Raw genomic sequence first — 25,800 nt, forward strand, 5'->3', positions numbered from 1 at the left:
CTACTCCCTAAGTTTGCTTTATTCACTGCTTTAGCACATTCTGCCAACTCTGTCTTAGCCGTCAGTGTCTGAATCTTGGTTTAGGAAAACCACCAAAACCCCTGAAATTTCCATCCCTAACTATAACATTTTCCGCCAAGATAGAACTGCCAAAGGGGGCGGTGTTGCAATCTACTGCAGAGTTCTGTCATCCTATCCAGGTCTGTACCCAAACAATTCAAGCTTCTACTTCTAAAAATTCAACTTTCCAGAAACAAGTCTCTCACCGTTGCAGCTTGCTATAGACCACCAACAGCCTCCAGCTGTGCCCTGGACACCATATGTGAATTGATTGCCCCCCATCTATCTTCTGAGCTCGTGCTGCTAGGTGACCTAAACTGGGACATGCTTAACACCCCGGCCATCCTACAATCTAAGCTTGATGCCCTCAATCTCACACAAATTATCAATGAACCTACCAGGTACAACCCCCAAATCCGTAAACATGGTCACCCTCGTAGATATCATCCTAACTAACTCGCCCTCCAAATACACCTCTGCTGTTTTCAACCAATATCTCAGCGATGCCTGCATCCGTAATGGGTCTGCGGTCAAACGACCACCCCTCATCACTGTCAAACGCTCCCTAAAACACTTCTGCGAACAGGCCTTTCGAATTGACCTGGCTGGGGTATCCTGGAATGACATTGACCTCGTCCCGTCAGTAGATGATGCCTGGCTATTCTTTAAAAGTGCCTTCCTCACCATCTTAAATAAGCATGCCCCATTCAAAAAAATGTTGAACCAGGAACAGATAGTCCTTGGTTCACTCCAGACCTGTATGCCCTTGACCAGCACAAAAACATCCTGTGGCGTTCAGCATTAGCATCGAACAGTCCCCGTTTTTATATTAGCATCGAACAGCCCCCGTTTTATATTAGCATCGAACAGCCCCCGTTTTATATTAGCATCGAACAGCCCCCGTTTTATATTAGCATCGAACAGCCCCGTTTTATATTAGCATCGAACAGCCCCGTTTTTATATTAGCATCGAACAGCCCCGTTTTATATTAGCATCGAACAGCCCCCGTTTTTATATTAGCATCGAACAGCCCCGTTTTATATTAGCATCGAACAGCCCCGTTTTATATTAGCATCGAACAGCCCCGTTTTATATTAGCATCGAACAGCCCCCGTTTTATATTAGCATCGAACAGCCCCCGTTTTTATATTAGCATCGAACAGCCCCCGTTTTTATATTAGCATCGAACAGCCCCCGTTTTTATATTAGCATCGAACAGCCCCCGTTTTATATTAGCATCGAATAGCCCCCGTTTTATATTAGCATCGAACAGCCCCCGTTTTTATATTAGCATCGAACAGCCCCCGTTTTATATTAGCATCGAACAGCCCCCGTTTTATGCAACTTTTTAGGGAAGTTAGGAATCAATATACACCGGCAGTTAGGAAAGCTAGCTTTTTCAAACAGAAATTTGCATCCTGTAGTACAAACTCAAAGTTCTGGGACACTGTAAAGTCCATGGAGAACAAGAGCACCTTCTCCCAGCTGCCCACTGCACTGAGGATAAGGAACAGTGTCACTACCGATTAAATCCACAATAATTGAGAATTTCAATAAGCATTTTTCTGCGGCTGGCTATGCTTTCCACCTGGCTACCACGGTCAACTGCCCTGCGCTCCCCACAGCAACTCACCCAAACCTCCCCCACTTCTCCTTCACCCAAGTCCAGATAGCTGATGTTCTGAAAGAGCTGCAAAATCTGGACCCCTACAAATCACCCGGGCTAGACCATCTGGACCCTCTCTTTCTAAAATTATCCGCCGAAATTATCGCAACCCCTATTACTAGCCTGTTCAACCTCTCTTTCATATTGTCTGAGATTCCCATAGATTGGACGCTGCCGCTGTCATCCCCCTCTTCAAAGGGGGAGACACTCCAGACCCAAACTGCTACAGACCTATATCTATTCTACCCTGCCTCTAGACCCAAACTGCTACAGACCTATATCTATTCTACCCTGCCTCCAGACCCAAACTGTTACAGACCTATATCTATCCTACCATGCCTTTCTAAGGTCTTCGAAAGCCAAGTCAACAAACCGATTACTGACCGTTTCGATTCTCACCGTAAGTTCTCCGCTATGCAATCTGGTTTCAGAGCTGGTCATGGGTGCACCTCAGCCACGCTCAAGGTCCTAAACTATATCATAACTGCCCTCGATAAGAGACAATACTGTGCAGCCGTATTCATTGACCTGGCTAAGGCTTTCGGCTCTGTAAATCACCACATTATCGGCAGACTCAGCAGCCTTGGTTTCTCAAATGACTGCCTCTCCTGGTTCACCAACTACTTCTCAAACAGAGTTCAGTGTGTCAAATCGGAGGGCCTGTTGTCCGGACCTCTGGCAGTCTCTATGGGGGTGCCACAGGGTTCAATTCTCGGGCCGACTCTCTTCTCAGTATACATCAATGATCTCGCTCTCGCTGCTGATGATTCTTTGATCCACCTCTACGCAGACGACACCATTCTGTATACTTCTGGCCCTTCGTTGGACACTGTGTTAACAACCCTCCAGGCAAGCTTCAATGCCATACAACTCTCCCTCCGTGGCCTTCAGCTGCTCTTAAATGCAAGTACAACTAAATGCATGCTCGTCAACCGATCGCTGCGTGCCCGTCCAGCATCACTACTCTGGACAGTTCTGACTTATAATATGTGGACAACTACAAAATCTAGGTGTCTAGTTCGACTAAACTCTCCTTCCAATCCAAATTTAAAACTAGAATTGGCTTCCTATTTCGCAACAAAGCCGCCTCCACTCATTTGAGAGATGAGATGTCTGTTACTTAAACTCTGTGAAGAATGTATTTGTGCTGGGATTTCTAAGGCTGGTATCTCTAATGAACTTGTCCTCTGCAACAGAGGTAACTCTGGGACTTCATTTCCTGTGGCGGTCCTCATGAGAGCCAGTTCCATCATAGTGCTTGATGGTTGTGCGACTGCACTGGAAGAAACGTTTGACGTTCTTGAAGTTTTCCGGATTGACTGACCTTCATGTCTTAAAGTAATGATGGACTGTTGGTTCTCTTTGCTTATTTGAGCTGTTCTTGCCATAATATGGACTTGGTCTTTTACCAAACAGGGCGATCTTCTGTATACCACCCCTACCTTGTCACAACACAACTGATTGGCTCAAACGCATTAAGGAAAGAAATAACGCAAATTACCTTTAACAAGGCACACCTGTCAAGGCAAAGGGGTGGTTATTTGTTTAACACTTGTTTTGGTTACTATTGTACATTATTCCATGTGTTCATAGTTTTTGATGTCTTCAATATTATTCTACAATGTAGAAAATAGTAAAAATAAAGAAAAACCTTGGAATGAATGTCCACACTTTTGACTGGTGGTGTTGGTGAAAGTCTCACCCTTTCACCCCAGATGCCGAAGTTTGACATCAGCGGTGTGCAATGCAACAACAAAAGTTTTTAAATGCAAATTAGATTTCCTCAGGAGCACGGACATCGACCTTGGGGGTTTTAATGCACACAGCTTTTGCTAATTTGCATTTTGAATTGTTTGATTGCAGCTTTCACTTTCAGCATTTTAAACAATTTCTTCATTTCCTACATTTATCATTTACACACTGTCATGTTTCTGTTGAATTAACTATTCCTCGACAATTATTTTTTAACTGATGTTCAACAGAATAATTATTCTCCTGAGTGTGCATTTGACAGTTCTTAATTTCGCCACTAAAGGGTGATCAGCTGATTTCTAGGGGTCTGTACTCCTGAAGTTGACTGTTTTTGTGCTCGCCAGTTAGCTAGCAGTTCTCGGCAGTTAGCAGCCATACTGGTGATAAAAACTGATGGTTGCCGCCATTTTTTTGTTGTCATTACTGAGTTATTTAATGTAACACATTAAACTTCTTAAACAATTCATTTAGACCTAATGTTTATTTGAAATGTGTGCCATTGCCCAGCTATGAAAAGGGAAAGTTGGCTATTTGAGACTCAATTAAGTTTTTACGGTAGCCATGTTATTATTTTTTTAAATTGTCTTTGCATTGTTGGAAAAGGACCCGTAAGTTAACGTTTCACTGTTAGTCTACACCTGTCTATAAAGCATGTGAAAATGAATATAACATCCTGGCATTTTATAGCATACTAGATTTCTCTCAAATTCACACACTATAAAAAGTAATATTTTTGCATCTGAGAATGCGTCATGCGCAATTAGGTTTTGTACCGCTATTGGTTCATTTCAGTAGAGAAATATATAATTGCCAGCTGATGATTGGCTGTTGTCAAAGCTTAAATGAAAATGACATATATGGGCATTTTAAAGTGTACTCGGTTTTCAAAATGTCACATACTCGAAAACTGTCTCTTTTTTTTTTTCTCCTCAAGATGCATGTATCGCTATTGAGACAGAGCCACTGACTGCACACAGACAGGATGGCAGGGAGGGAGAATGGGCAGGAAGGGGGAGAGGGAAGAGATGTCTCAGGGAGGAATAGAAGAGAGCGGTAGATAAATTAATGTTGTAAACGAGGTGAAATTATGATCTTCTTTCTTCCTCTACATCTCTCCCTCCATCCCCCTTTTTCCCCCGCCCATTCCCTCTTCTCTCCCTATCGCCTCCCCTCTCCCCCCCACCAGCTGAACAAGGCGTTTCAGGAGGAAGAATCTCCAGTGGTCATATACTGCATCAGCATGCAGTGGTTCAGAGAGTGGGAGGGCTTCGTTAAGGGAAAGGACAATGGTGAGTGGCTGGTTCAGAGAGTGGGAGGGCTTCGTTAAGGGAAAGGACAATGGTGAGTGTCTGGTTCAGAGAGTGGGAGGGCTTCGTCAAGGGGAAGGACAATGGTGAGTGGCTGGTTCAGAGAGTGGGAGGGCTTCGTTAAGGGAAAGGACAATGGTGAGTGTCTGGTTCAGAGAGTGGGAGGGCTTCGTCAAGGGGAAGGACAATGGTGAGTGGCTGGTTCAGAGAGTGGGAGGGCTTCGTCAAGGGAAAGGACAATGGTGAGTGGCTGGTTCAGAGAGTGGGAGGGCTTCGTTAAGGGAAAGGACAATGGTGAGTGTCTGGTTCAGAGAGTGGGAGGGCTTCGTCAAGGGGAAGGACAATGGTGAGTGGCTGGTTCAGAGAGTGGGAGGGCTTCGTCAAGGGAAAGGACAATGGTGAGTGGCTGGTTCAGAGAGTGGGAGGGCTTCGTTAAGGGAAAGGACAATGGTGAGTGGCTGGTTCAGAGAGTGGGAGGGCTTTGTCAAAGGGAAATTACAATGGTGAGTGGCTGGTTCAGAGAGTAGGAGGGCTTCGTCAAGGGAAAGGACAATGGTGAGTGGCTAAAGCACTGGGAGTCCCTGCCCCCTAGCTGTGACCTCAGGACTAGTTGTAAATGTTTCACTTCACTACACTGTAGTGGTCTGTCTTCCTCTGGTTGTTGTTGTTCCACTACATTGTAGTGGTCTGTCTTCCTCTGGTTGTTGTTGTTCCAATACACTGTAGTGGCCTGTCTTCCTCTGGTTGTTGTTGTTCCACTACACTGTAGTGGCCTGTCTTCCTCTGGTTGTTGTTGTTCCACTACACTGTAGTGGCCTGTCTTCCTCTGGTTGTTGTTGTTCCACTACACTGTAGTGGCCTGTCTTCCTCTGGTTGTTGTTGTTCCACTCCACTGTAGTGGCCAGTGAATGGTAGTAAATTCATGTGGAATGACAAATGCCTTTTCGACTAATGTTTAGCTCATATTGCAAATAGTAATTTAATCTCATCTTTATATTAAATGGAATACACAAATGTAGTATTTAAGGAATGTAGTATGTGTAATACCTGCTTTGCCCTCCTCTCCGGAAGATCCACCAGGACCAATCGATAACTCTAAGATAGCAATCAACAAGAACGGTCATCTAACACTCAAACAAGGTAAGAGCCTGGCACTGTCAATTAACTCTCTGAATTAGAAATGGAATTGAGCCCAACCTACCTTGCTGTGTTTTCCTGCCAGGACTAGATGGTTATTATTATGCCCTCGGGGGGGGGAGGGAGAGTCTTAACTGCTTTTGGACTCTGGGGAGATTATTAGGACTGTTATGATTATTATAATGACTTCAGGTTAAACGTGTCTACAGGGGCTGACTTTGGGCAGGTTGTTATTATGAGGCAGGTTGAGTTTGTATAACCCATGTTTCTGTGCTGCCTCTCTAGGGGCTGACTCTGGGCAGATCTCGGAGGAGACCTGGAACTTTCTCCACTCCATGCACGGAGGCAGTCCGGTCGTCACGGTCCGGCCCAACGTCCCTCAACCCGAACTGGAGGCGTCCTTGCAGTCCGAGGAGAAGATGGAGGTGGAGACACGCTCCGTTTAACACTACCTAGTCAACAACACCAACAGGAAACCCCCCCCCCCCCCAACGCCAGCCCTGAGGACAACCCCAACGCCAGCCCTGAGGACAACCCCCCCCCCCCAACGCCAGCGCCGAGGACAACAACAACTAAAGCCTTTTTATTTTGCACTTGGCTTTTTTTTATTTCGAAAGCATTCGATCAAACGACCCCTTTAACCTTGACCTCCACAACATGACGTCTCTTCTTGACTAATGGACAGAAGGAATAAACTTGTCTGAAAATGATATGACAGTCGTGTTTGTACATAGATGTATAAATATCTAATTTCTATTAGCAGTGTAAAATAATGCGTGGAAACGGTGTCCGGTCGTTTCCAGAACTAAGCATTTATCCGTTTTGTGTCCAGCTAAAAGGATTGTTTCTGCTTATGTTCATTATTTTGTTTTCTCTTGACCAAAAATTGAGCCGATGTCACTCTCTTAAGATGTCTTGTTTGGTGCAAATGGGAAAAGCTAGAAAAATCACAACGCATCTTTACTATAGATATTAAAAAGTTATCTTACCTGTTGTAGAAGTTGAATGGTTAGAGAAGTGCTAGCTCTTACATGTTCCTTAAAGCGAAGAAGAAGGGTCTTAAAAGATAAAGAGATGATCAAGAAGGGATATACTAAATAACTAAACGATATAGTCTCAAGAAGGACTGGTATGTTTTGCTCTGTAGATGGGTGAACATGATGGGTTTTTAAATGTACCAGTGCGTCAGGGTTTGAAGGACTAACGTGAGTCCGGAGTCCCAGCACTAACTTGTTATTTACCCCACCCCAATGGCCAGACCAGGGGGCTGATTTACTATTGTATCCTATTCCCAACAGTGCACTACTTTGGGCCAGCGCCCCATGGAACCCTATTCCCTATATAGTGCACTACTTTGGGCCAGCGCCCCATGGAACCCTATTCCCTATATAGTGCACTACTTTGGGCCAGCGCTCCATGGAACCCTATTCCCTATATAGTGCACTACTTTGGGCCAGCGCCCCATGGAACCCTATTCCCTAGATATTGCACTACTTTGGGCCAGCGCCCCATGGAACCCTATTCCCTATATAGTGCACTACTTTGGGCCAGCGCCCCATGGAACCCTATTCCCTATATAGTGCACTACTTTGGGCCAGCGCCCCATGGAACCCTATTCCCTATATAGTGCACTACTTTGGGCCAGCGCCCCATGGAACCCTATTCCCTATATAGTGCACTACTTTGGGCCAGCGCCCCATGGAACCCTATTCCCTATATAGTGCACTACTTTGGGCCAGCGCCCCATGGAACCCTATTCCCTATATAGTGCACTACTTTGGGCCAGCGCCCCATGGAACCCTATTCCCTATATAGTGCACTACTTTGGGCCAGCGCCCCATGGAACCCTAGTCCCTATATAGTGCACGACTTTGGGCCAGCGCCCCATGGAACCCTATTCCCTATATAGTGCACTACTTTGGGCCAGCGCCCCATGGGAAATAGTGTGGAGGCATTTGATGTTAATAGGCTTTTTGCATAAAACATGTCAGGCAGGCTCTCAGTTCACAACGCATGCTTTAGAGGGGACCCCAGTCACTCCAGCCAGGGTTGGGATCAATCCCATTTCCATTTAGGAAGTCAACTGAAATTCCAATTCTGATTTTCCTCAATGCTTCTCTGTGAGAACATGGGGAACGGAATTTAAATGGAATTGACCCCAACCCTGACACGCTAATCATTGAAAAAATTGCTGGCCACATTATCATATTAAATTGCATGTAAAATTGCTCACTCGTTGCATAATATGTACTCAATGAATCACAAACTTCTGTGGCTATCTGAAATGTACAGAATTAGATAACAATCAGTTTTGTCAGTGGAAGACATTAATATGTGTGTAAGGGTATGTTGCTTATGGTATGTGGTCCCTGAAGGCCGAAGAAGCAATCTCGATAATGCTGTAGGTATGTGAACTATAGGGCATAATGCATATCATGAACACGTCTGTTCTGATTGGCTGATATGATTCTAATAAACCCTGATGATGAAAGGGAACAGTTGAATAGTGTAACTGTTGTGTCCCAAACATGATTTCTCTACACTTGTTTATTTACCTATCAAATTTAATTTGTCACGTGCCGATTACAACAGGTGGAGACCTTGCAATGAAATAGTTACTGATAAGTCCTTATTAACACTTTATTTTTCTTAAATAATAATAATTGTTTTAATGTAAGAGCAGTAGTAAAAAAAACAGTGAGGCTATATACAGGTTATTACGGTACAGAGTCAATGTGGAGGCTATATACAGGGTATTACGGTACAGAGTCAGTATGGAGGCTATATACAGGGTATTACGGTACAGAGTCAATGTGGAGGCTATATACAGGGTATTACGGTACAGAGTCAATGTGGAGGCTATATACAGGGGGTACCAGTACAGAGTCAGTGTGGAGGCTATATACAGGGTATTACGGTACAGAGTCAATGTGGAGGCTATATACAGGGTGTTACGGTACAGAGTCAATGTGGAGGCTATATACAGGGTGTTACGGTACAGAGTCAGTGTGCGGTTATTGAGGTAATATGTGCATGTAGTTAGTGACTGCAGAGATAAGTTGTGAGTCGCAGCAGTGTAAAAGAGGGAGGGGGACAATGCAAATCGTCTGGGTAGCCATTTGATTAGATGTTCAGGAGTCTCATGGTTTTGTTTGTAAGAGCTTTTGGAAAGCTTTTTGGATCCCGACTTGGTGCTCCGGTACCTCTTGCCGTGCGGTAGCAGAGAGAACAATTTTTAGGGCCTTCCTCTGACACCGCCTGGTATAGAGGTCCTGGATGGCAGGAAGCTTGGCCCCAGTGATGTACTGGGCCGTACTCACTACCCTCTGTAGTGCCTTGCGGTTCGGAGGCCAAGCAGTTGAAAAACCAGGCAGAGAAGCAACCAGTCAGGATGCTCTTTTCAGTCTCCGGGGGGGGGGGTTGTTATGATCAAAGTACATTATGATCAAAGTACATTATGTATGGAAATGTATGTTTCATTCAATTGTGGACCAACACTTGGTTGTCTATCATTACATGTCATGTTTAGCAACTACTAAGAGCATCTCATCAAATAAGATTCTGAACTACTAATTTCATTATAAGGGACCCTTTATTTCTAGGTTATAAGAAAGTGTCATTTTTTAAAAATGATTATCAAATGTGCATGTGGCAACAACATTTTACTATGATAGATTCAATGTTTGGCTCAGATGGCATTGGGGCACCGGGCCACACACTTTTTTTGGCACTAGCCGTTGTTTGGCCCGTAGACCTACCTACTGTTCTCCCTGCAACAGCAAAAATGTAGTGTTGCATTTTGATGAGCGCCGCCAGTCGTGGAACTCTGCAGCACACACACACGGTGTGCAGCAAACGATTTGCGGAAGTGAGGTGAGTAATTCTCGAACTAGCTTCATGAAACCATTTTTCAATAAACGATTAATCGGTCGCAATCAAGTGTGATCAGAAGTGAAGCATAAACTTATGTACTCTACATGTTTTTTTTATTAAGTCAACCAATAGAGGCCGTTATGCAGGAGATTTGCTTTAGGAAAGTTGCTGCACCGAACAATCGGCTACTAGCCGCTGTTAGCAAAGCAGCCTCCCTGCTAGCCAACCACCAATGTTTTAGCTAGCTGTGTATCAACTAAACTTGCTTTTAGTGTTAGCTAGCTTGTCAAATACCTTTTTTTAAATTCTGCATACAAACTATTATTCACTAGCTTACCGCTATTTTACGACCCTATATATATATATATATATATATATATATATATATATATATATATAGCTAGTGAATTGGCTAGTTATCCGTTGCGCCAATGCAATATAGCTAACCGCTAGTTAGTTTTATTTCATGTATTAAAACAAAGCTAGCTAGCAAAAATGATTAGCTAGGCTTTTTCGTTATTCGGCAACTTACAAACTGTTCCAAGTTTAACAGCTTTTCTCGACTAATGTATTCTAACGGTTTATGGTTGCATAATGAATTGGGGTGCGACCAACCTTGCACATTATGTCCGCTTTACAGTATAGCCTTTTAATGGGTTTGGTTAGCATGTGGGCTAACGGTAGCGGCTACACGTTGCAGCTCATGTTAGGCAGCTAACTTGCTAGTTTGACTTGGTAGAATAGGGCACACTAGCTACCATGGAGTTAGTTTACAAATATAGAGTCTAACTGTGCTAACGTATTGGATCTTAGTTCATTGGCTTATTGGACATTCGCGCATCAGTGTTGTGAAACTTTGGGTTCTGCAGGCTGGGGCTCAACCGGGGCTCTCTGTCTGTCGGTGCCGTTCCAAGCCGCGGATTTGGTTTTAGTCTGTCAGGCCAATTGAATGGAGTGATTTAGTAAAGTAAACTACGTGAGATGAGGACGAAGAAAATGCACCAATGTTTACATTGTGAATTAGTGAAGTTTGATCAAAAAACACCTACCTGCGAACAACTCCACCTTGTACTATCAATCAAGAACGCGGTAGTTATATGCTTTTGTTTCACATGCGTTTTTTGTTGTTGTGACTTTGTTTACACAATTTTAAAACACACAAAACGTCTATATTGAAGAATACCACCATGACTGTGGATTGTTGCGGGGGGCGATTACAAAAAGCAAGTGTCTGCTCAGCTAGTAGAAACACGTGTCAATTTAAAGTGCATATCATGCAACACGCGTCCTTGGCAGGAAGTAACTTACTCTTGACATGTTCGACTGAAGTTTACACCTCTTTGGTCCCTGTTCAAAAATAGTGCACTATATTTTGAATAGGGTGCCAGAGGAGAGGTAGGCAAAGTGCAACCTCTAAATTTCAGTAGTATGAGTTGCGTGTTTATCACACACTTTGTAACCAGAAAATAAACCTTTTACTCACTATGGCGTGTTCAAAGTTAGTTCCTCTAGTCATATATACAGTGGGGAGAACAAGTATTTGATAACCTGCAAAATCGGAAGTGTTTCCTACTTACAAAGCATGTAGAGGTCTGTCATTTTTTATCATAGGTACACTTCAACTGTGAGAGACGGAACAAAAATCCAGAAAATCACATTTTATGATTTTTAAGTAATTCATTTGCATTTTATTGCATGCCATAAGTATTTGATACATCAGAAAAGCAGAACTTAATATTTGGTACAGAAACCTTTGTTTGCAATTAGAGATCATGTTTCATGTAGTTCTTGACCAGGTTGAGTTTATTTTTACAGGGACAGTGCACATTGATCAACGTTTCAGTAAAAGTGCCGGTTTTAGCCAGCCGGCTAATTTTCAACCGCAGTCCCTGGGCAGGTTATTACAATTACAATATAGACAATAGCAACATAGAACAAGCAAGACATAGCAACATAGGACAAGCAAGACGTAGCTAACAGACAGAGCAACATAGAGCAAAAAGCAGCAAGACAAAATTCATAAAAGCAACAAAGTGTTTCCACACCTCACAAGCTACAGACAACAGGTTTGCACACACTGCAGCAGGGATTTTGGCCCACTCCTCCATACAGACCTACTCCAGATCCTTCAGGTTTCGGGGCTGTCGCTGGGCAATACGGACATTCCGCTCCCTCCAAAGATTGTCTATTGGGTTCAGGTCTGGAGACTGGCTAGGCCCCTCCAGGACCTTGAGATGCTTCTTACGGAGACACTCCTTAGTTGCCCTGGCTGTGTGTTTCGGGTCGTTGTCATGCTGGAAGACCCAGCCACGACCCATCTTCAATGCTCTTACTGAGGGAAGGAGGTTGTTGGCCAAGATCTTGTGATACATGGCCCCATCCATCCTCCCTTCAATACGGTGCAGTCGTTCTGTCCCCTTTGCAGAAAAGCATCCCCAAAGAATGATGTTTCCACCTCCATGCTTCACGGTTGGGATGGTGTTCTTGGGGTTGTACACCTGCATTGCTTGCTGTTTGGGATTTTAGGCTGGGTTTCTGTACAGCACTTTGTGATATCAGCTGATGTACGAAGGGATATATAAATACATGTGATATGATTTTTACTCATCCTTCTTCCTCCAAACACAGCGAGTGGAATTTAGACCAAAAAGCTCTATTTTTGTCTCATCAGAACACATGACCTTCTCCGATTCCTCCTATGGGTCATCCAGGTGGTCATTGGCAAACTTCAGACGGGCCTGGACATGTGCTGGCTTGAGCAGAGGGACCTTGCGTGCGCTGCAGGATTTTAGTCCATGACGGCGTAGTGTGTTACTAATGGTTTTCTTTGAGACTGTGGTCCCAGCTCTCTTCAGGTCATTGACCAGGTCCTGCCGTGTAGTTCTGGCCTGATCCCTCGTCTTCCTCATGATCATTGATGCCCCACGAGGTGAGATCTTGCATGGAGCCCCAGACCGAGGGTGATTGACCGTCATCTTGAACTTCTTCCATTTTCTAATAATTGCACCAACAGTTGTTGCCTTCTCACCAAGCTGCTTGCCTATTGTCCTGTAGCCCATCCCAGCCTTGTGCAGGACTACAATTTTATCCCTGATGGCCTTACACCCTCTCTGGTCTTGGCCATTGTGGAGAGGTTGGAGTCTGTTTGATTGAGTGTGTGGACAGGTGTCTTTTATACAGGTAACGAGTTCAAACAGGTGCAGTTAATACAGGTAATGAGTGGAGAACCGGAGGGCTTCTTAAAGAAAAATTAACAGGTCTGTGAGAGCCGGAAATCTTACTGGTTGGTAGGTGATCAAATACTTATGTCATGCAAATTGATTACTTAAAAATCATAGTGTGATTTTCTGGATTTTTATTTTAGATTCCGTCTCTCAAAGTTGAAGTGTACCTATGATAAAAATTACAGACCTCTACATGCTTTGTAAGTAGGAAAACCTGCTAAATCGGCAGTGTATCAAATACTTGTTCTCCCCTTTGTATATAGTTGAACTAGTTTATTACATTCACAATGCCTCTTCCTGAATGAATTGAATTTTGTCCAGGGCTCATAGGCAGTTTAATAGCTGTTGTTAAATCAAGGTGAACCAGTTGGAATGTACAGTAGAGTGTCACAATAGACACCGTCCCCTTCTGCCTGTGCGTTCTCCATCTCTTTCCCTTCCTTAGTTCCTACATGGTTAGGTCACATTACTTCTTTGTTGGAGTGGTGTGTGGAGGGCACTATGACAGTGTTACTCACAATTGTTTTTGCAAGGTGTACTTTTGGTTGATACAATTTTATTTTTTATTTAACCTTAACTGACTTGACTAGTTAAATAACTAGTTAAATAAAGAACAGGGCCTCCTGCGGGGGCTGGGACTTGGAGTAAAAATAAATAAAATAAAAAAATATGGGACTAAACACACATCACAACAAGAGAGACAACATTATATAAAGAGAGACCTAAGACAACAACACAGCATGGCAGCAACACACGACAACACAGCATGGCAGCAACACACGACAACACAGCATGGCAGCATAAAACAGGGCACAAACACTATTGGGCACCGACAAAAGCACAAAGGCCAAGAAGGTAGAGACAACAATGCATCGCGCATATTATGAGTTATCAACTGATAGCAAATTCAGAGCAATAGAGCACATGCAATTGATTTGATGTACAGCACATCATAAATATATACACACACACATTAAATAGGCTACATCGCATGTAAACGACCCATATTAAGGGTTGCCTCAGTAGTTGAATGAACGAAAATGTCCCCTCTGCTTCTTGACTGAATTCATTCTAAATGTATAGTCTGTTGTTGCTATCCTTGTGAGGCAATCCAGGTGTGCATTGGTCAGTCTGTGAAACAATGTTCATTGTTGAAAATGATGTCTTGTGTTGTTGACTATCATTAACCTCACCAGGGTAGGTGGGATGGTAGCGTCCCACCTCGTCAACAGAGAGTGAAACTGCAGGGCGCCAAATTCAAAACAACGGCAATCCCATACTTAAATTTCTCAAAACATACAATTATTTTATACTATTTTAAAGATACACTTGTTGTAAATCCAGCCACAGTGTCCGATTTCAAAAAGGCTTTACGACGAAAGCACACCAAACAATTATGTTAGGTCAGAGCCAAGTCACAGAAAAACACAGCCATTTTTCCAGCCAAAGAGAGGAGTCACAAAAAGCAGAAATAAAGAAAATTCATCACTAACCTTTTGATGATCTTCATCAGATGACACTCATAGGACTTCATGTTACACAATACATGTATGTTTTGTTTGGTAAATTTCATATTTGTATCCAAAAATCTCAGTTTACATTGGCGCGTTACGTTCAGTAGTTCCAAAACGTCATGTGATTTTGCAGAGAGCCACATCAATTTATAGAAATACTCATAATGAACGTTGATCAAAGATACAACTGTTATGCATGGAATTATAGCTCCACTTCTCTTTAATACAACCGCTGTCAGATAAAAAAAAAAAAACTTTACGGAAAAAGCACACCATGCAATAATCTGAGTACGGCGCTCAGAGACCAAAACAAGCCATACAGATACCCGCCATGTTGTGGAGTCAAGAAGTCAGAAATAGCATTATAAATATTCACTTACCTTTGATGCTCTTCATCAGAATGCACTCCCAGGAATCCCAGTTCCATAATAAATGTTCGATTAAAGTCCATTTATGTCCAAGTACCTCCTTTTTGTTTGCGCGTTTAGTACACAATCCAAACTCACGAGGCGCGAGCACTAGGTCCAGATGAAAGTTCAGATGTGTTATGAGATCGGATGCGTTTACCAGACTGAAGTATTTAAACAGCTGCAGTGTGAAAAATTGTTTTTTAGTTTATAGAGTTGTAGCCATTTCAACTCCGTCCTGGCATTCTCTGACTTAATGTATATTTTGTAGGAAGTGGATTTTATACATTTCTGAGAAAATGGCGTTCCATGACGCCTAATGTGATGTCTTGGCTCACGTGGGTGTGGCCACTGACTCGTTAACTTTTATACCTAAACAATATCTTGTTTAAAGGTCAACATTACATCTTCTCACAAATAGTTTCAAATTCAATCATATATTTTACCCAACATTCAGGTAGAAAACGAATAACTGGGGAATGTATCCTTCCAGAGATATCGTTGTCTTGTTCTACTGCTGATGTCACAAAATGAAACAACTGCGACAGGATTGTTCTTTAAATACCCACAGACCATTCCCACATTCTCAAAAATAGAAATATTGTTTAATTCTCCAATTTTTGGGGATTTGGCGTTTTGGCAAGAGAAGCTCTTTGTTCTCTGAGGTTTCTTTCCCCTCTAACCTGTCAAACCCAACATTTCTACATGGTATTTATGACCTGAGGTAATAAAAACCTGTTTTGGTAGAGGGGGGGTATATACACCCAAAGGGCCATGTTGTGACAGTTGCTTCACGTGAATATGTTATTGGTCACATACACATGGTTAGCAGATGTTATTGGTCACATGGTTAGCAGATGTTATTGGTCACATGGTTAGCAGATGTTATTGGTCACATGGTTAGCAGATGTTATTGGTCACATGGTTAGCAGATGTTATTGGTCACATACACACGGTTAGAAGATGTTATTGGTCACATACACACGGTTAGCAGATGGTAATGGTCACATACACACGGTTAGCAGATGGTAATGGTCACATACACACGGTTAGCAGATGGTAATGGTCACATACACACGGTTAGCAGATGGTAATGGTCACATACACACGGTTAGCAGATGTTATTGGTCACATGGTTAGCAGGTGGTAATGGTCACATACACACGGTTAGCAGATGTTATTGGTCACATACACACGGTTAGCAGATGTTATTGGTCCCATACACATGGTTAGCAGATGTTATTGGTCACATGGTTAGCAGATGTTATTGGTCACATACACACGGTTAGCAGATGTTATTGGTCCCATACACACGGTTAACAGATGGTAATGGTCCCATACACACGGTTAGCAGATGTTATTGGTCACATACACACGGTTAGCAGATGTTATTGGTCACATACACACGGTTAGCAGATGTTATTGGTCACATACACACGGTTAGCAGATGTTATTGGTTACATACACACGGTTAGCAGATGTTATTGGTCCCATACACACGGTTAGCAGATGTTATTGGTCCCATACACACGGTTAGCAGATGTTATTGGTCCCATACACACGGTTAGCAGATGTTATTGGTCAGATACACATGGTTAGCAGATGTTATTGGTCGGATACACATGGTTGGCAGATGTTATTGGTCCCATACACATGGTTAGCAGATGTTATTGGTCACATGGTTAGCAGATGTTATTGGTCAGATACACATGGTTAGCAGATGTTATTGGTCAGATACACACGGTTAGCAGATGTTATTTGTCACATACACACGGTTAGCAGATGTTATTGGTCACATACACACGGTTAGCAGATGTTATTGGTCACATACACACGGTTAGCAGATGGTAATGGTCACATGGTTAGCAGATGTTATTGGTCACATGGTTAGCAGATGTTATTGGTCACATACACACGGTTAGCAGTTGGTAATGGTCACATGGTTAGCAGATGTTATTGGTCACATACACACGGTTAGCAGAAGTTAATGGTCACATACACACGGTTAGCAGATGTTATTGGTCACATACACACGGTTAGCAGGTGGTAATGGTCACATACACACGGTTAGCAGATGGTAATGGTCACATGGTTAGCAGATGTTATTGGTCACATGGTTAGCAGATGTTATTGGTCACATACACATGGTTAGCAGATGGTAATGGTCACATACACACGGTTAGCAGATGGTAATGGTCACATGGTTAGCAGATATTATTGGTCACATACACATGGTTAGCAGATGGTAATGGTCACATACACATGGTTAGCAGATGTTAATGGTCACATACACATGGTTAGCAGATGTTATTGGTCACATACACATGGTTAGCAGATGTTATTGGTCACATGGTTAGCAGATGTTATTGGTCACATACACATGGTTAGCAGATGTTATTGGTCACATGGTTAGCAGATGTTATTGGTCACATGGTTAGCAGATGTTATTGGTCACATGGTTAGCAGATGTTATTGGTCACATACACACGGTTAGCAGATGGTAATGGTCACATACACACGGTTAGCAGATGGTAATGGTCACATACACACGGTTAGCAGATGGTAATGGTCACATGGTTAGCAGATGGTAATGGTCACATGGTTAGCAGATGTTATTGGTCACATACACATGGTTAGCAGATGGTAATGGTCACATACACACGGTTAGCAGATGGTAATGGTCACATGGTTAGCAGATGTTATTGGTCACATACACATGGTTAGCAGATAGTAATGGTCACATACACACGATTAGCAGATGGTAATGGTCACATGGTTAGCAGATGTTATTGGTCACATACACATGGTTAGCAGATGTTATTGGTCACATGGTTAGCAGATGTTATTGGTCACATACAGGAGATGGCTCAGAACGCACCCTTGTGGGGCCCCAGTGTTGAGGATCAGCGGGGTGGAGATGTTGTTGTCTACCTTCATCACCTGGGGGCGGCCCGTCAGGAAGTCCAGGACCCAGTTGCACAGGGCGGGGTCGAGACCCATGGCCCTGAGCTTAATGATGAGTTTGGAGGGTACTATGGTGTTAAATGCCGAGCTGTAGTCAATGAACAGCATTCTTACATATGTATTCCTCTTGTCCAGATGGGTTAGGGCAGTGTGCAGTGTGATGGCGATTGCATCGTCTGTGGATCTATTGGGGTGGTAAACACATTGAAGTGGGTCTAGGGTGACAGTTAAGGTGGAGGTGATATGATCCTTGACTAGTCTCTCAAAGCACATCGTGATGACGGAAGTGAGTGCTACGGGGCGGTAGTTGTTTAGCTCAGTTACAGCCCACAGGTGGGTCTAGGGGTCAGCCCACCAGTTACAGCCCACAGGTGGGTCTAGGGGTCAGCCCACCAGTTACAGCCCACAGGTGGGTCTAGGGGTCAGCCCACAGGTGGGTCTAGGGGTCAGCCCACAGGTGGGTCTAGGGGTCAGCCCACAGGTGGGTCTAGGGGTTAGCCCACAGGTGGGTCTAGGGGTCAGCCCACAGGTGGGTCTAGGGGTCAGCCCACAGGTGGGTCTAGGGGTCAGCCCACAGGTGGGTCTAGGGGTCAGCCCACAGGTGGGTCTAGGGGTCAGCCCACCAGTTAGTCCTTTCACCACCGTCTCAGATCAGTTTTTACACTCTGGTATCTCTAAGATCTGCAATCAGAAGGTCGGACAAACATCCGTTTTGCTTTAGAAAAGTAAGGGGAAAAAACATCCTCCTTGGGCAGGAGGAAGTGGCCGTAGTTAGAGATCCCTTGATGCCAGTCTACATCTCCCTGTCAAACACAGCCTTATTTGTCTCGTCCTCGTTCTGGGGACTCACAGGGGTGCAAATTTGAGTGTTTGCCCTCGCACTGCACACCAGATTACACCAATCTGTTAATTATTGTCTAGGCAAACAAAGTTACACTGAACAAAAAATATAAACGCAACATGACAAGTGTTGGTCTCGTATGTAACACGAGCTGAAATCAAAGATCCCAGAAATGTTACAGACAAAAAGATGATTTTTCTCAATTTTGTGCACAAATTTGTTTACATCCCTGTTAGTGAGCATTTCTCTGCCAAGATATGCCACACCTGTAAGGAGGATGGATTATCAAGAAGCTGATTAAACAGCATGATCATTACACAGGTGCACATTGTGCTGGGGACCATAAAAGGCCATTCTAAAATGTGCAGTTTTGTCACACGACACCATAGATGTCTCAAGTTTTAAGGAAGTGTTCAGTTGGCATGGTGACTGCAGGAATGTCCACCAGAGGGTACTATGAGGCCCTATTGCCAGACAATTGAATGTTAGTTTATCTACCATAAGCCGCCTCCATCGTCGTTTTAAACCGGCCTCACATCCACAGACGACATGTAACCAGTCCAGGACCTCCACTTCCTGCTTCTTCACCTGCGGGAGCATCTGAGACCAGTCTCCCAGACAGCTGATGAAACTGTGGGATGATCTGAGATTCAATTGATTGCCCACCAGTTACAATTGATTGCCCACCAGTTCTAAATTCAATTGATTGGACATAATTTGGAAAGGCACACACCTGTCTATATAAGGTCCCACAGTTGACAGGGCATGTCGGGGGGGAAAAAACCAAGCCGTGAGGTTGAAGGAATTGTCCGTAGAGCTCCGAGACAGGATTGTGTCGAGGCACAGATCTGGGGAAAGGTACCAAAACATTTCTGCAGCATTGAAGGTCCCGAAGAACACAGTGGCCTCCATCATTCTGAAATGGAAGAAGTTTGGAACCACCAAGACTCTTCATAGAGCTGGCCGTCTGGCCAAACTGAACAATCGGGTGAAGAAGGGCCTTGGTCAGGGAGGTGACCAATAACCCAATGTTCACTCTGATAAAGCTCCAGAGTCCCTCTGTGGAGAAAAGAGAACATTCCAGAAGCCACTCCTCAGTAAAAAAGCAATGACAACCTGCTCCAGAGCTCAGGGCCTCAGACTGGGGAGAAGGTTCACCTTTCAACAGGACAACAACCCTAAACACACTGCCAAGATGACACAGGAGTGGCTTCGTGACAAGTCTTTGAATGTCCTTGAGTGGCCCAGCCAGACCCAGCACTTGAGCCTGATCAAACATCTCTGGAGAGACCTGAAAATAGCTGTGCAGTGACTCCCCATCCAACCTGACTGAGGATCTGCACAGAAGAATGGGAGAAACTCCTCAAGTGCAGGTGTGTCAAGCTTGTAGCTTCCTACCCAAGAAGACTTGAGGCTGTAATCGCTGCCAAAGGTGCTTCAACAAAGTACTGGGTAATGGGTCTGAATACTTTATGTAAATGTGATAGTTGAGTTTTATCTTAACAACTTTGTAAAAATGAACAAAACTGTTTTTTTCTTTGTCATGTGGTACTGTGTGTAGATTGATGAGGAAAACCCTATTTGTAACTAAATGTGGAAAACATCAAGGGGTGTAAATACTGTATGTGTGAAGGAGCTGTGTCACGTCGCACGAGACAAATGGTGGTCACCCCAGATACTGACTGGTTTCCCTTACCCACGGCCCGACCTCTTTTCTCAAGGTATCTTTTCAACAACATTTGCATATCTGTATTCTAGTCATGTGACATCCATATATTACGTCTTAATTTATTTATTTAAATTGACTGTTTTTCATTAAATGAACTGAAACTCATTAAAATCCTTGAAATTGTTGATTGCTGCGTTTTTATATTTTTGTTTAGTGTAAATTATAATCTGTAACACTGCCTCAAGGGAGGATTTAATGTAAATTATAATCTAACACTGCCTCAAGGGAGGATTTAGTGTAAATTATAATCTAACACTGCTTTCAAGGGAGGATTTAGTGTAAATTATAATCTAACACTGCTTTCAAGGGAGGATTTAGTGTAAATTATAATCCAACACTGTTTATAGGGAGGATTTAGTGTAAATTATAATCTAACACTGCCTCAAGGGAGGATTTAGTGTAAATTATAATCTAACACTGCCTCAAGGGAGGATTTAGTGTAAATTATAATCTAACACTGCCTCAAGGGAGGATTTAGTGTAAATTATAATCTAACACTGCTTCAAGGGAGGGCTCAAATCTTGGCAGATTAGAATGTTGTTGATGTCTGTAAACAGGAAGTCACCCCACAGGGTATCATTACGTCATAGATTCGCTCTCGGGTTGGTGGTTATGCTGTGTTGCTTTGTGCACAGAGATCCTACTAAATTACTATATGTAATTCTATGCTTGTGTCTAATAAATGACAATGTGTAACTTTTGGTTCAATGATTGTCTGTGGTTTTAGATGGTACAATGATTCTCAGTTGTTTAAATGGTTCAATGATTCTCAGTGGTTCAATGATTCTCAGTGGTTTAGATGGTACAATGATTCTCAGTGGTTTAGATGGTACAATGATTCTCAGTGGTTTAGATGGTACAATGATTCTCAGTGGTTTAGATGGTACAATGATTCTCAGTGGTTTAGAAGGTACAATGATTCTCAGTGGTTTAGATGGTACAATGATTCTCAGTGGTTTAGATGGTACAATGATTCTCAGTGGTTTAAATGGTACAATGATTCTCAGTGGTTTAAATGGTACAATGATTCTCAGTGGTTTAGATGGTACAATGATTCTCAGTGGTTTAGATGGTACAATGATTCTCAGTGGTTTAGATGGTACAATGATTCTCAGTGGTTTAGATGGTACAATGATTCTCAGTGGTTTAAATGGTACAATGATTCTCAGTGGTTTAGATGGTACAATGATTCTCAGTGGTTTAAATGGTACAATGATTCTCAGTGGTTTAGATGGTACAATGATTCTCAGTGGTTTAGATGGTACAATGATTCTCAGTGGTTTAGATGGTACAATGATTCTCAGTGGTTTAGATGGTACAATGATTCTCAGTGGTTTAGATGGTACAATGATTCTCAGTGGTTTAGATGGTACAATGATTCTCAGTGGTTTAGATGGTTCAATGATTCTCAGTGGTTTAAATGGTTCAATGATTCTCAGTGGTTCAATGATTCTCAGTGGTTTAGATGGTACAATGATTCTCAGTGGTTTAAATGGTACAATGATTCTCAGTGGTTTAAATGGTACAATGATTCTCAGTGGTTTAGATGGTACAATGATTCTCAGTGGTTTCGATGGTACAATGATTCTCAGTGGTTTAGATGGTACAATGATTCTCAGTGGTTTAGATGGTTCAATGATTCTCAGTGGTTTAAATGGTTCAATGATTCTCAGTGGTTTAGATGGTACAATGATTCTCTCAGTGGTTTAGATGGTTGAATGATTCTCAGCATTGCTTGTTTTGTCACAAACTGAAATTAGGCGAACTATTAGAATTTCTATATAAAATGTGTATGTATATATTTTGCACTTCTAAATGACTGTCATTCTATGATTTTCTCTTTGAAATTGTTAATATTTTTATTCAGGGTACTATGCGAATCCCAGGTCTTGACCAGAGATTAGGGTTGTCCCAAATACCACCCTATTCCCTACATAGTGCACTACTTTAGACCAGAGTCCTATGGCATCCTATTCCCTACATAGTGCACTACTTCAGACCAGACACCTATGGAACCCTATTCCCTATATAGTGCGCTACTTTAGACCAGAGTCCGATGGCCCTTTTTACAAATGTAAAAGAGGGCACTACATAGGGAATAGGGTGCCTTGTACTGCAGTCTCCTTCAATCCACAGACCGACACAGAACACACAGCCGGAGCATCAAAGCCGGGCGACGTTTTGAAAAGTCCAGCCATTCTTTTTGATCCAGCACTAGATGAAAGCTCCTGTCAGCCCGTCAGAATTTCCCAACACACAGTCTGATTGGTTCAGTTATGCATTAGCCTCATTGTTGACATAGAAGTAGGATTTCCCTTATGAAGCCTAATGTAGCCTTTATGAAGTCTAATGTATCCATTATGAAGCCTTATGTATCCATTATGAAGCCTTATGTATCCTCGCTTTACAAAGCCTTATAACCCCTCTGTCTCCTCCAGGTACCCCATTCTGCAGCAGGTGACTGAGCAGCACGATGAGACGTCAGTAGTCCCCCGCCGTAGCATGGCCACGTCACGTTCCTCGCGCGTCACAAGGTCATCGGTCGGGCTCAATGGATTGGACGAGAACTTCTGTGGCCGAACCCTCAGGAACCGCAGTATCGCCCAGCCGGAGGAGGTTCAGGGGTCACCGCTCCCCGGCAGCAGGGCCCCACGCTCCCCCAAGAAGAGACCGGACGCCCAGGCTGGGAGCTCAGAGAAGCCTGGGGGTCACCAGGGAAAGGTAACCCACCACAAGGCCTCCTCAGTGGACAGGGAGACATGGCCGAGCCCCAGGAAGAGGGGACTGTCCTGCTCGGAGAGTGATGGGTGTGGGGGTTCGGACCAGGCTGAGAACTGTGAGGGGAGGGGGAAGGAGACGTCGGGGGCTGGTGGGAGAGATGCTTCTCTGCTCCTCAAAAGGGCCAAACGGTGTTCCCGTCACGGGGAGTCGCAGGGCCCCGAGGACGACCCCTCTTCTGCACCCGCCAAACCTGACATCCCCCCATCCTCCTGCACCCCCCCAGCGACTGTCAAGGAGAACAGTGAAGAGGGTGACCCGCTCAACCTAATCTGCACCGCACCCTCTTCCTCTTCTCCACAGAACCTCAACAAAGAGGAAGGTGAGGAGGAGGAGGAGGACAGCGGCGGCCATATTGAGAGCGACGGCCATGCTCAGCAGCCCCTGAACTCCACTTCCCATAATCCCCCTGTTCCTCCCCAGAACTCGAACTCCCATAAATCCTCTACTGGGCTGGGACAGACCAGCAGTAGCTTTGACGCTCAGACAATCCCCCCGGGTGTCAGCGCTGCCGTTAACACCAGCTGCCCAGGTCCCAGTCCCGCACTGCTGAACGGCGGCCAGACGGGGGCGCCCTGCCCCTCGCCCCCAGACCCCATAGTGCCTTGTAGAAACTGTGATTCTGTGCAGGAGGAGGAGGAGGTTAGGGACTCTGGGGAGTATTCTGCTCCTCCTCTGGCCTCCTTTGAAGAGGACTCCTCCACCCCACACCTGTCAGTCAGGGAGGAGGAAGTGGAGTTGGATGTAGTGGGGGACTCGGTGTGTCAGGAGGAAGAAGTGACAGCGACCGAGGAGGAGGAAGAGGAGGAGGAGGAGAGCACCAACGGGAGAAGTAATGGTTGGCCACTGGTGCAGGATGCTGTTGCCACCAGTATCATCAACGCAAACCACAACATCCCAAACAACAACATCAACAACTCAGGAGAATCCACCATGCCTTTGCTAGCCCCCCAGACCCCCTCAGAGACCCCTTCTGTCTCCGGCACTTCGCCCCCGTCTTTCACCCAACCCCACGAACACCAATACACCCTGAGGACTTCGCCCCAGAGTGCAGGGGCCCCCTCGTCCCCCAAACCCTGCTCCCCTCCCAGAGACCCTCTTCGGGACAATGGCCCTCTGAGAGAGGGGGCCTGTCGGAGGCTGGATCTGGATGCTACTCTGGCTACTTCTACCCCTTCTTCAGGTCCCTCCAGCACCCAGGCCAGGGGAGGGTCTCTCCCATCTCTTCTGCCGGTTCCCATGGAGCTGGGAGCCGGTAGGGATGACAGGGTAGTAGGGGACGGTCGGGACTTCGGGGAGCTCCGAGAAGGCGTCCGGACAGCCAGTAAGGAGGTCCCGGTAGGAGGAAGCCAGCAGCAGGAGGAGGAGGAGAAGCAGGTGGAGGACGAAGAGGAACCAGATGTGTATTACTTTGAGTCGGACCACCTGGTGCTCAAACACAACAAAGAGTGCGTAGTGGGAGTTCCTGGGATTATATCTAGATTAGTGTCAATTGACAAGCTCCATTCCTGAGATTATATCTACATTGTAGTCCTGTCAACTGAAAAGCTCAATTCCTGGGATTTTATCTAGATTATTGTCCTGTCAATTGACAAGCTCCATTCCTGAGATTATATCTACATTGTAGTCCTGTCAATTGACAAGCTCAATTCCTGGAGGGCCGAGTGTCTAAACGTTTTTGCTTCTCTTTTGTACTTGATTGATTAGTTAAGGTAATTGATTAGTTAGGAACTCCCCTCACCTGGTTGTCTAGATCTTCATTGATTAGTTAGGAACTCCCCTCACCTGGTTGTCTTCATTGATTAGTTAGGAACTCCCCTCACCTGGTTGTCTAGGTCTTCATTGATTAGTTAGGAACTCCACTCACCTGGTTGTCTAGGTCTTCATTGATTAGTTAGGAACTCCCCTCACCTGGTTGTCTAGGTCTTCATTGATTAGTTAGGAACTCCCCTCACCTGGTTGTCTAGGTCTAGGTCTTCATTGATTTAGCTAGGAACTCCACTCACCTGGTTGTCTTTATTGATTAGTTAGGAACTCCCCTCACCTGGTTGTCTTCATTGATTAGTTAGGAACTCCCCTCACCTGGTTGTCTTCATTGATTAGTTAGGAACTCCCCGCACCTGGTTGTCTTCATTGATTAGTTAGGAACTCCCCTCACCTGGTTGTCTTGGTCTTCATTGGCTAGTTAGGAACTCCCCACACCTGGTTGTGTAGTTCTTCATTGATTTAGCTAGGAACTCCCCTCACCTGGTTGTCTTCATTGATTAGTTAGGAACTCCCCTCACCTGGTTGTCTTGGTCTTCATTGGCTAGTTAGGAACTCCCCACACCTGGTTGTGTAGGTCTTCATTGATTTAGCTAGGAACTCCCCTCACCTGGTTGTCTTCATTGATTAGTTAGGAACTCCCCTCACCTGGTTGTCTTCATTGATTTAGCTAGGAACTCCCCTCACCTGGTTGTCTTCATTGATTAGTTAGGAACTCCCCTCACCTGGTTGTCTAGGTCTTCATTGATTAGTGAGGAACTCCCCTCACCTGGTTGTCTAGGT

General features: G+C 44.3%; 2 protein-coding genes across 2 annotated transcripts in view; both read left to right on the forward strand.

Annotated features, from left to right (window-relative positions):
- The window catches only part of LOC135518568 (ubiquitin carboxyl-terminal hydrolase 33-like), a 52,507-nt gene extending 44,088 nt beyond the window's left edge, over positions 1-8,419 (forward strand). Inside the window, exons 24-26 of the mRNA XM_064943736.1 lie at positions 4,666-4,768; positions 5,858-5,926; positions 6,209-8,419. Coding sequence (XP_064799808.1) covers positions 4,666-4,768; positions 5,858-5,926; positions 6,209-6,369 — 333 coding nt within the window. The 3' untranslated portion in view covers positions 6,370-8,419. The remainder of the gene's footprint in view (positions 1-4,665; positions 4,769-5,857; positions 5,927-6,208) is intronic.
- Positions 8,420-9,696: 1,277 nt separating this feature from the next.
- Positions 9,697-25,800, forward strand: part of LOC135508909 (ZZ-type zinc finger-containing protein 3-like) — a 51,844-nt gene continuing 35,740 nt past the window's right edge. The window contains exons 1-2 of the mRNA XM_064929131.1: positions 9,697-9,796; positions 22,914-24,701. Coding sequence (XP_064785203.1) covers positions 9,726-9,796; positions 22,914-24,701 — 1,859 coding nt within the window. The 5' untranslated portion in view covers positions 9,697-9,725. The remainder of the gene's footprint in view (positions 9,797-22,913; positions 24,702-25,800) is intronic.

Source organism: Oncorhynchus masou, chromosome 3 (assembly GCF_036934945.1).
Source record: "Oncorhynchus masou masou isolate Uvic2021 chromosome 3, UVic_Omas_1.1, whole genome shotgun sequence".
NCBI classification, from domain to species: domain Eukaryota; kingdom Metazoa; phylum Chordata; class Actinopteri; order Salmoniformes; family Salmonidae; genus Oncorhynchus; species Oncorhynchus masou.